The following is a 12,403-nucleotide window of genomic DNA, read 5'->3' as shown; positions in this document are numbered from 1 at the left end:
TGTGTAACACATCTTTAAGCATCTTTTGTAAGGTTGGATGAGTGGCAACAAATTATTTCACATCTGTTTGTTATGGAAGGTCTTTGTTTCACCTTCATTCAGAAATGAGAGCTTTGTGGGGTACAGTATTATGGGTTGACAGTTTTTTTTTTCTTTTAAGACTTGACTATGTCTTGCCATTTCCTTCTAGCCTGTAGGGTTTCTAATGAGAAGTCAGCTGTGAGTCTAATTGGAGATCCTCTGAAAGTAATCTGGTGCTTCTCTCGTGCACACTTTAGAATCTTTTCTTCACATTTTACTGTGGAAAGTTTGACTATAATGTGTCATGGTGAAGATCTTTTCTGGTCATGTCTGTTAGGAGTTCTATGTACTCCCTCTACTTGGGCGTCCCTTTCTTTCTCCAAATTGGGAAAGTTTTCTGTAATTATTTCACTAAATAGGACTTGTAGCCCATTCTCTCATTCCACACCTTCAGGAACTCGTAAGACCCATATGTTGGGTTGTTTGACCCAAAAGTCTCCAACACTGTTTTTAAGTTTTCTATTTTCTTCCTCTTATCTATCTATCTATCTATCTATCTATCTATCTATTTAGGTCTGTCTGTAAGATTTCCAAAGATTTGTCTTCTAGTTCGGATATTCTTTCTTCTGCATCACCAAGTCTGCTGTTAAGGCTTTACACTGCATTTTTTTATTTGCTCTATTGAATCCTTCATTTCTAATATTTCATTTTGATTTCTCTTTAAAATCTCAATTTCATGGGAAAATTTTCATTCATGTCATCTATAGTTTTCTTTAACTCATGGATTTACTTCTGATTACTTCTGAGTAATCTTATGATTACTTTTTAAATTCCATTTCAGCATTTCCTCAATATCTTCATCTTTGTATTCTAGTATTGAAATGTTGTTATGCCCGGCGCCGCGGCTCAGTAGGCTAATCCTCCACCTAGCGGCACCGGTGCACTGGGTTCTAGTCCCGGTCTGGGTGCCAGATTCTGTCCCAGTTGCCTCTCTTCCAGGCCAGCTCTCTGCTGTGGCCAGGGAGTGCAGTGGAGGATGGCCCAAGTGCTTGGGCCCTGCATCCCATGGGAGGCCAGGAGAAGCACCTGGCTCCTGCCTTCGGATCAGCACAGTATGCCAGCTGCAGCGCGCCAGCTGTGGCGGCCATTGGAGGGTGAACCAACAGCAAAAAGGAAGACCTTTCTCCCTGTCTCTCTCTCTCTCACTATCCACTCTCCTGTCCAAAAAAAAAAAAAAAAAAATGTTGTTGTGTTCTTTTGGGGGGATCCTGGTTTCTTCCTTATTCTTGTTTCTTGAATTTTTGCATTTGTTTTTAGGCATTTAGATGGACACAGATAATTGATGTCAACATAATTCTTGTGTTTTGCTGTTTGTTGTTCCACAAGCAACAGAATCTCTGATCTAGGAGTCTCATGTCTTATGCTGGCATTTATTATGGTAACAATGTAAATCCTAAGTAGGTATAATCTTGATCCTGACAAGGTGTTGTTTCAATAGAAAATAGTTGATCAATTAAAGACTGAAAGTAGGTTTGAATTACATCCTTTATAACTCAGAGGAATTCTGACACACTACTGATGAAGATGACTGAGAAATTACTGTTTCTCTAAAAGAAAATAATTGTTTAAAACAAAATGATATCAGAAGGCCCAGTCGAAAACTGTTGAGGTTTTGCACTTTAAAAACAAAAATTTTGTTTTGTTGTTTCTATGTACCATAAACATTGGAGATCAAATTGTTAAACATAAAGTGGTTGGATCACTGTTCCAATTCTCTGTTAAGTGATTTTAATATCCCTGTTTTCAAGTAAAATAATATATATATATAGTTATTATAAAATAAAGAGTGATTGGGCCCATTGTTGCTTTTTGACTTTATTTTAAAATACAGAGATTTATCAGGCAGTATATAGGCCAAAAACAACAAATCAAACAAGAAAGGAAAATATAATAAACTGAGTTATACAGGACAACCAAGTGTTCTGTTAAGTAACTTATGTGTTTTGGAAGGGAATGAAATGCTGCATTTTAAACATGAACTACAACATAGTGAAAGTTTAAATAAAAAATCATGTAACCAAGAAAGTGAAAAAACTCATGCTGTAGGTACTAAAAATGTAATGTTAATAAGTAATATATTTCTGAGTAAATAAACTACTGTCATTCAATGAAAGCATCTTAACATAAAAGCTGAACTCTTTTATTAGCAAATAAACGATTAAAAAAATCTTTGTGGACAAGATTTATGTAGGTACTAGTAGCATACCCCATCCCTTATGCAACTTCCAAGCACCAGTAACAAAGAACAGTGCCCCACATATGTCTAAAAAGAATTCTAAGAAATTCCAGCATCATGAATTCAGAAAACTCAAGGTTGCATATTCAAAGATGTTATGGAAACCTTCAGCATGATAAAGATATTTCTCCAGAAATACCATGACTGATTTTGAAATAAATCAAAAGAAAGAGAATAAATTAGAAGAACACATAGAAAGGAACTGATAATAAAAGAAAGAAGAAGACTTATAAAAAATGAAAGAGTAATTACAATAATGCAACAGGGTACAATGATTTAGACAAGCACTCTACAGTAAAGCATCAATTGTGGTATCAATATCTTGAGCATAGCATATTATCAATGAACTTTAAGGTCGAACCATCATTTTAAATAAAATTTGTTGAATTACTTGATGAAGACTGTATAAGCTGTAGGAAAAAATGGGCTATATTAATTCTAAAAACCACATTTTAGTTATTTTATAATCATAATTACAAAACAATTTTTAAAAATTGTTCTGTGGTAATCCAGTGACAAAAGGACACCCCTTTATCATTCCATGGATTAGGCAAATCAAAATAAGTGAAAGTTTAGCTATGAAAATTTGCTAGGATATTTTTAAGTAAAAATTCCATATTACGCATTTTATTTATAAAAATTATAAACCTAATCTTAAAAAGTAAAATATCATGGCCGGTGCCGCGGCTCAACAGGCTAATCCTCTGCCTAGCGGCGCCGGCACACCAGGTTCTAGTGCCGGTCGGGGCGCCGGATTCTGTCCCGGTTGCCCCTCTTCTAGGCCAGCTCTCTGCTGTGGCCCGGGAGTGCAGTGGAGGATGGCCCAAGTGCTTGGGCCCTGCACCCCATGGGAGACCAGGAGAAGCACCTGGCTCCTGCCTTCGGATCAGCGTGGTGCGCGGGCCTGCAGCGCGCTGGCCACAGCGGCCATTGGAGGGTGAACCAATGGCAAAAGGAAGACCTTTCTCTCTGTCTCTCTCTCTCACTATCCACTCTGCCTGTCAAAATAAATAAATAAATAAATAAATGAATAAAATAAAAGTAAAATATCATTTAGTTCTACTGTTTATAAACATGAAATGGGAATGGCATTGTGGTGTAGTGGGTAAAGCCTGCAGCTGCAAGGCTGGTATCCTGTATGTGAGCACTGGTTTGTGTCCCGGCTGCTCCACTTCTGATCCAGCTCCCTGATAAGGGCCTGGGAAAGCAGTGAAAGGTGGCCCAAGTGCTTGGGCCCATGACACCCATATTGGAGACCTGGAAGAAGCTCCTGGCTCCTGGCTTTAGCCTGGCCCAACTCTGGCTGATGTGGCCATTTGGACAGTGAACTAGCAGATGGAAGACTGATTCTTTCTCTTTCTCTTTCTCTTTCTCTTTCTCTTTCTCTTTCTCTTTCTCTTTCTCTTTCTCTTTCTCTCTCTCTCTTTCTCTCTGTCCCTCTCTTTCTCTGGCTCTCTGTAACTCTGCCTTTCCAATCAAAAGGTAGATTAAAAAAAAAAATGAAATAATCTAAAAAATAAAAAATATTTAAGATTAAAGTGTTTCCTACTAATAAAGGAATGAGTTAATCTAGTTTAGATATTTAAGAAAAAACAACAGAAAATATTATACCAAACCTGTGTAAAAGGGCAAAGAATATTTGGGGCATTACTTAAAGATACCATGTACATAACTGATCAAAATTGGGAATATTTTTACCTTATGTCTTTTTAGTAACATAAACTTTGTTCACACTTAAACTTGTCATATTCCAAGTTTTAAAAATTTTTCCCATCGGGCCGGCGCCGCGGCTCACTAGGCTAATCCTCCGCCTTGCGGCGCCGGCACACCGGGTTCTAGTCCCGGTCGGGGTGCCGGATTCTGTCCCGGTTGCCCCTCTTCCAGGCCAGCTCTCTGCTGTGGCCAGGGAGTGCAGTGGAGGATGGCCCAAGTGCTTGGGCCCTGCACCCCATGGGAGACCAGAAGAAGTATCTGGCTTCTGCCATCGGATCAGCGCGGTGCGCCGGCCGCAGCGCGCTGGCCGCGGCGGCCATTGGAGGGTGAACCAATGGCAAAAGGAAGACCTTTCTCTCTGTATCTCTCTCTCACTGTCCACTCTGCCTGTCAAAAAAAAAAAAATTTTTCCCATCAAGTAAATGATGTATATTAGTACACATCTGTGAACTGGGGTAATGGAGCTTGTGATGGTCATTTCAAAACTGGAAAACAAATTTAGGGCAAAGGGTCTATAGCACTGGTGCAGTCCTTACCAAGAAGGACTCCTTTGTATTTCCTCAGGATCCCTTATGGGCCTATTGTTTAAAAAGACTTTACCCTTGACAGTTTATTAGTTAAAATGGCAAAACAAACTAAGACAATAAGGTTAAATTCTCAGAAAGAGTTTCTAATAAGCATGGAATAATAAGTGATACTTCAGTGCAAAATCCAGAAAAAAAGGCAAACAGATGAGATCTTTAAAAGCCATCGTTCAACAGGTTCCTGGAGGTCATGAGAATATTTTATTCAAAGATCAATAAACATTATGATGCAAAAAGTATAAAAGCAGAGTATTGTAAAATTGAGTTAATGAAGGGTATTCACCACATGTGTTGATTGTAGAGCTAAGTGAAGCAGCTCCAGTGGAAAGGCCGCCTTTTGAAACTGCTGAAGCCACAGAAGGTGTAGAAGATGAAGTTGGTGTCGTAGAGGAGGCTGTGGAGGATGGTAACCGTTCTCCAGACTCCATATCTATCAGAGAGGGAGAAAATGTGAATTCTCTGATTAGTTAGTGCAATTGTTCAAAAGAATTAAACATTTTTTTTTTTTATTTATTTGACAGAGTTAGACAGTGAGAGAGAGAGACAGAGAGAAAGGTCTTCCTTCTGTTGGTTCACTCCCCAAATGGCCGCCATGGCTGGCATGCTGCGCTGATCTGAAGCCAGGAGCCAGGTGCTTCTCCTGGTCTCCCATGCGGGTGCAGGGCCCAAGCACTTGGGCCATCCTCCACTGCCTTCCCGGGCCACAGCACAGAGCTGGACTGGAAGAGGGGCAACTGGGACAGAATCCAGCACCCCGATCAGGACTAGAACCTGGGGTGCTGGCGCCGCAGGCGGAGGATTAGCCAAGTGAGCCGCGGCACTGGCCACCTTTTATATATTTTTAAAACAAACTTAGAAGTCCATGTTATTCAGAAAGGTAAAATATGGAGTAGATACAAACAATAATTAATAATAGTGCTATTGTTTGAATATGGGTTGTTCCCATGAAAACTCATGTTGAGGCTAAATTCCTCAGAGTGACAGTGTTAGTAAATGGGACCTTTAAGAGGTGATGAAGTTGTTAAGATTGATTTATGCCTTTCTAAAAGGCCTGGCTGTCTCCCAAGAGTGCATGTAATAGGAGGCCATGTCCAATGCTTTCCTTTTCTACTTCCCAACCATGAGTTGATGAAGCTCACGGTCCTCATCAGACGCAGATGAACTTCCCTGCCTTCAGAACTATGAGCTAAATAAATCTCTTTTTTTATAAATCACCCAGCCTCAGGTATTCTATTTTATCAACAGAAAATAGACAAAGAAAAATACCAATTTATGAAATAAGTTTAGTGTTAAGTATATTATATTCTCTTATCCTAAGATTGCAGTTTTCTTACATCCAAAAAATTGTCAAATTTGAATATACAAATGTGTGTTGTCACAACTTTAGGGAAATTAACATGTTATGTTCTTATTCCTCCCAAATCATCTCATCATCTAATCACTTGCAACGTAATTCCCATAGTATCTTAACAAACCAAAAAACTACATTTGAATGTATAGCAGCTTGTTTTATAAATCCACAGTGATATACGTGCATGTCTTATGAGTACTAGAATTTCAGGATGGTGCTGTTACACAGTGGTAAAGCCACTGCCTGTGGTACTGGCATCCCATATGGGTGCCAGTTCTAGTCCAGTCTGTTCCACTTCTGAACCAACTCCTGCCAATGTGCCTGGGAAATCAGTGGAAGATGGTCCAAGCGCTTGGGCCCTTGCAGCCATGTGGGAAACCTGGAAGAAGTTCCTGACTCCTGGCTTCGGATCGGCTCAGCTCCAGCCATTTCAGTCATTTGGGGAATAAACCAGTGGATGGAAGATCTCTCCTCTGTCTCTCTGTCTCTGTTTCTCTGTAACTCTGTTTTTCAAATAAATAAATCTTAAAAAAATAAAATAGAAGAATCTGACCTGGCAATCCCCAATACAGTGAGTACTTCCACCCCACCTCAAAAAGGCAACGGGATGTCCACTAAAGTCAAGTTTGAACTATAATTTCAAAATCGCCTTAGTATCGCCTATTTATAATGACCAAACCACTTCTAAGCATTTTTATTTGCTTAGCAAATAAAACTTGTAAGAGTTACAGTGTTAATATTAAAAATCCAGAATAGGCTATTATGATTTTAATACTCTGTGGATGCACTAATGCCACAATTAAGCAAAGAAATCATGAAGTTTAAAAATGTTTTAAGGAGTACACAATCTATAGTGTACTGCTCATCTATAAGTGAACTTAAAAGCCACAGGTAAAATTTCACCATTTAAAAAACCCTAACTATGGAAAGATTTCTATTGACTTTTATAGCCAACTCATATAATGACTGTATATTTTCTATGAAAAAGTTGAATTTCATTTCAAAGTATTGACTAATTATAATAATGCAATATTAATGTTTTAATGTTTAAATGTTGCTTGAATCCATAAAGTATGTGGATAAATTTTCTCATAAGATTGATACATATGGGGATGCTAACTTTGGATTGGCACAAACTATCATCAGTAAGACCATTTCAATGAGTTTAACAATCATTTACAATTCAAAAACTTCTTTTCATATTCTGGCACTGCTGTCAATCACTTCCATAAACTATGGTGCAGCTATATTAAGTATGTATATATTCTCATAAAATCTCTTGCCTGTATCAAATTTCCTCACAGGAAAGGTACAGTTACTACTGATGGCTGCAAGTGAAACCGAGTCCCTGGATAGTACTTTGAATGCAAATGCTAGATATCATCAGGCTCCAGTCTCCCAGCCTCCTTCCCTTAGCTTAGAGTGCCCTTGCCCTGCCGTCTGAAGGCAAATCAACCACTACTAACATCAATTCACTGAACTGAGGGAATGGTGCAGCTGGCCCTACAAGGTTCTAGTCACTGGACTCATGAGGTCATTTGTTTCTCTAGTAGGTAACACCTTCATTGTCGGTATTGCTTTGAGGCGTTTCATTTTGTGGAATTTCAGCTAGAGAGAAGAAAATAACTATTACCTGCAGGGAGCCCCGGACTGACTGAAGCCCATAATATAAATTCCCTGAAGAACACAGTCCTCCTGATCAAATGAAGGCAACAAGCACCACTGACCACTAGGAACTTGAACAGGAACCCAACATGCATCTCTCAGCCCCAGTGTCAGTCCTAACAACTGTCGCTCCCTCACTTGCGGAGGAACGACCGGACCGGACGCTGTTTTCTTTCCCCGGTCCTTCCCCGATTTGCTGCCACTCCCCCACTTCCGCGGAGGAGCGCACCGGAAAGCTCTCCCACGGACTCTCTCAGGAGGCCCCGCATGTTGGCTCTCTCTCTCTTTTATAGTCCTCTCCCACCAATCCTTGCTCTGCTGCCCACGTGCTGAGCACGCTGCTTTCCTCCAAACAGGGGTTGGGTCAGGAATCAGCTAATTAACGAAGCAGCTGTGTAAGATTTGTTTACTCTCTCTCAGCACCATGTGGTGGGAGATCAGACGCATAGAGTTAGTTTCAGTCCACAGTCTCAGTACTTATATGTCTCCCGGCCGCCCCGCCATGTTGCGGGAGACGGACCCTGCTCCCCACAAGAACCTTCTTCCTTAACCCTCAGGGAGCCCAGGAATTAGGTAATACCTGCCCAGCTCCTTGCCCTGTACTGCAAGAAACACCTCCTTGCTTCCACCAACGCAATGCCAGTGACTAGCTCGCCACCTGATGGGTGAGCAGAACCAGTTTTAGGGGATCTGTGGCGACTCTTCCTACCAGTTTTAGAAGTTGTTCTGTGTCACACAGAACTAATGCTTAAAGGGCTGATTTTGGGTTAGCAACAATCACTAATGAACTCTGAGACATGTTACTGACTGATGGTAAGGTCCATGGCTAATAACCTTTCTCTATAAATTATTTTCATTGCCTTATTTCACTAAATCTAAAAGTGTATATTATGTACCTAGAAAGACTTTATACAAAAAGGGGGTATTTTTCTTTATAGCTGATAATCTCATTATCCCAAAAATAAATGTATTATTTTTAAAGTAGTGGAAGTATTTTTTAAATTTGCCTTTGTGCTCCACAGCAAAAATAATTTGGTGGCAAAAACAAGATAAGCACTTTAGCTGAGTACTGGTGTACAAGACCTCAAAAAATAATAATTATTACCATTTTTATAGTTTAATATGCTTTAAAGTTAAGGCATTTTTTGTTCATATAACTTTATTCAAAACTAAAGTAAGGAAAATCTGGATGGTGAAGTAAGTAGTCTCATATACATACTGCTCACTGGAGATTACTTTTCCTGAATAAGCAATCTGAAAGTAATTATTAAAAATTTCACCTATCTGTGTATATATATATACATATTACTTATATACATATATTATGTATATATGTATATATAATATATATTTATATATATGTACACACACACTTGGATCTTGTAATTCTACTTTTCAGAATCCACTGTGCAGAAATACAGTACCAGGAAGTAAGGAATTTCTTTGTTATAGCATCATTGACAAATAAAAATAAAGTTTTAACCTGTAATGAGAAAGAGTGGAACTACAGCTAGCAGTTTCAGTTGGGGACCTTATTTAGTTTCTGGAAAAGTAAATTTTCTATTTTTGGGTTCTTTTTGTTCACTTAAGTGAGAAAAGACTTTTAAAAAACACATGTGTATGCATGTAGCCATTTTACTTAGAAGTCCTATTATATGCATTATTATTCATTTATTATTCTATTTCAATTATGTTGATCCTAGATACATGTTGTTAGCCCGTATGATCTCCTAGGTAGGTGAATATTCTTGTATGCAAAGTACTGTTCTTTTCTAAACTGGCCCTAAGTTGTTGAGATTTTTTTCTTCATATTTTATTTGAGTTTCCTACTTCTAGTAAGCCAAAATATAGCCAACTTTTCCATGTTCATCATACACTTACTCTTTTTTATATCTTATAAAAATTTAATAAATCTAACCTATTCTAACCTTTGCTATTCCAGAAAGAAAATTGTTTGGGTTGCTATTGTGGCACAACTGGTAAAGCTGCTGCTTGCCACGCCAGCACTGGTAACACATACTAGAGTGCTGATTTGAGTACTGGCTGCTCTGCTTCTGAACTCAGCTTCCTGCTAATGTAACTGGGAAAAATCAAGAGACGGCCCAAGTAAATAGGCCCTGCACCAACATGGAAGACTAGGATAGAGGACCTGTATCTTGGCTTTTGCCTGGCACATCCCTGACTGTAGCAGCCATTTGAGGAGTGGACCAGCAGATAGAAAATGTCTCTCCCTCTCTCTAATATCCTACTTTTCGATTTAATAAAATATAAATAAACCTTTGAAAACAGCCTTATGCTTGAATTAATAAGGATTAGCTTTTCAAATGTCCTTTTTAAGTTAAATACTACTGCTGCCAGATTTTATTTATTATCATCTCTTGATGAAGTACACGCATAGTTCTGAAAGAAAACCTGGCCATCACCATGAAAGTTAAAAGGTAAGGCAATGTCTTTTGTGAACAATCCACAAAGCAATCCACAGGATGGTAAGAGAAGCATGTCAAAGTCTGAGGAGAAACAAAGTCTTTGCATAGTCTCAAAGTAGCTCCTCCAAAATATTTATTACATAAAAACTGGGGGAGGGAGGTTGGCATTGTGGTATAGCATGTCAAGCCACCCACAATACAAGCACAAGTTCAGGTTCTGACTGTTCCACTTCTGATCCAGATCCCTGCTAATGCACCTGGGAAAGCAGCAGTATATGACCCAAGTTCTTGGGCCTCTGCCACCCATGTGGGACACCCGGATGAAGCTCTTGGCTCCTGGCTTTGGCCTGGCCCTGCCTTTGTGGGCATTTGGGGAGTGAACCAGCTGATGGAAGAGCTCTCTCTTTCTGTCTCTCTGTAATTCTGCCTTTTAAATAAATAAATAAATCTTGAAATAAAAAAAACTTAAAAAATAAAAATAGGGAAGAATAACTCCATAGTGGACAAAGTACATTGACTATAAGGTAGCAGGTATTCTCTGATGCCCCAAGAAGGGCACAGAACTTCTGTGGAATTCTTCCTAATAAAAAATGACCTTAGTTGAACCATGATTTCATATAAATCCGAATCAAAAGACTAAATACAAGATAACTGACTGGTATTCATCAACAGTGTCAAACTCATGAGTGAAAAGGAATGACCAAGGAACTGCCATAGGGTGAAGACCAAGGAGACACAACTAAGTGTGATGTGACATGGGATCCTATGTTGGTTCTGGAAAAAAAAAAGTCATTAAAGAAAAAAACTGATGAAATAAATTTAAGGTCAGTAGTTCTGCTAATTGTATGATTGTGAATTTCCTGATTACTATAATTTCAATAAAGGTGCTTTGGTTATATAAATTATTAACATTAGGAGAAAAAATATTTAACTCTGTGGTTTCCATCTTTGTCTACAATTACTTCAAAAAAGTAAAAAAAGAAAAATCAGAGTCTGCCAATAGCAATACTCTCTCTCTCTCTCACTCTCTCTCTCTCTATATATATATGCACTATATATATACTCTCTCTCCCTCTCTCTCTCTCTCTCTCTCTCTCTCTATATATATATATATATATATACATATATATATGCACTGCGGCCAACAAGTGGAAATTGAAGCACGGAAGGAATGCAGATACATTAATATTGTGTCAGTGAGGTATATGATAATTGTGACTCTGGAAACTATGCAATTTCTCTGACTTTTCAGTTTCTTCATGAGAAATATGAATATATAATTGGGAAGATTAAATGAAATGAACTATGTAAGGTGCTGAGTACCTATCATTCAATAATTGTTAGTTTTTAAACTTTATTTATCCCTTTGCATTTTATTTGGAAGGCAGAGAGAAAGAGACAGACAGAAATCTTCAATCTGCTGCTTCTCTCTTCAAATGCCCACAACAGCCAGGGCCTAGGCCAGTCTGAAGCCAAGTTCTCAAACTCAATCTAGGTCTCCATCATGACTGGTAGAAACACAAGTACTTGAGCCATCACCTGCTGCCTCCCAGAGTGCATATTAGCAGGAAACTGGAATTGTAAGTGGAGCCAGTACTCAACTCCAGGAACTCCAAAATGGGACATGCGAGTCCCAAGCAGCATTTTAACCACTATTTCAACACTCACTCCAGTAACTGTTCTCAACATCTCTGTGTGTATTATCTAGTGTAGAGGGGGCAGCAAAAAACAAAACAAAGAAAAAAAAAGTATTTCTAGAGTTTTTGTGTTAAAATGAGCATTTATTTCAAAGTTATAATTATATGTTATATACAGATATCCTTGCCATGGCACTGTATTTTTATCCAGTTAGGTACAGTGCTAGGAACTAATATAGGAGCTGGTGCTGTAGCATAGTAGGTGAAACCTCCTTCTGTGGCGCCAACATCCCAGCTGCTCCACTTCCAATCCAGCTCACTGCTAATGGCCTCAGAAAGCAGCAAAAGACGCTCCAAGTGCTTGGACCCTTGCACCCACGTGAGAGACCCAGAAGAAACTCCTGGCTCCTGGCTCCAGGTCCGCCCAGCTCTGGCCAGTACAGCCATTTGGGGATTGGACCAGTGGATGGAAGACCTCTCTGTCTAGCTCTCCCTCTCTCTGTAACTCTGCCTCTCAAATAAATAAAGCAGATGGAAGGAAGGAAGGAAGGAAGGTAGGAAGGAAGGAAGGATGGATGAAGGAAGGAAGGGAGGGAGGGAAAGAAACTAATACAAATACCTCTGAATTGTACAGGTATCAACAAGGTGTGTTATCTTTTTTTTTTAAAGATTTATTTATTTATTGGAAAGGCAGAAGCACAAAGAAAGAA

At 39.1% G+C, this 12,403-nt stretch overlaps 1 protein-coding gene across 12 annotated transcripts in view; it reads right to left on the bottom strand.

Annotated features, from left to right (window-relative positions):
• BAZ2B (bromodomain adjacent to zinc finger domain 2B) overlaps positions 1-12,403 on the bottom strand; it is a 205,171-nt gene that overhangs the window by 155,894 nt on the left and 36,874 nt on the right. For all 12 annotated transcript variants that reach the window (XM_089328265.1, XM_089328268.1, XM_089328266.1 and 9 more), the window contains exon 2: positions 4,898-5,044. In XM_089328265.1, the coding sequence (XP_089184391.1) occupies positions 4,898-5,044 (147 nt within the window). The remainder of the gene's footprint in view (positions 1-4,897; positions 5,045-12,403) is intronic.

Source organism: Oryctolagus cuniculus, chromosome 3 (assembly GCF_051225735.1).
Source record: "Oryctolagus cuniculus isolate XC-2025 breed Fujian yellow rabbit chromosome 3, ASM5122573v1, whole genome shotgun sequence".
Classification (NCBI taxonomy): domain Eukaryota; kingdom Metazoa; phylum Chordata; class Mammalia; order Lagomorpha; family Leporidae; genus Oryctolagus; species Oryctolagus cuniculus.
The sequence above is the reverse complement of the archived record's forward strand: the minus strand, read 5'-3'. Positions and strand labels throughout refer to the sequence as shown.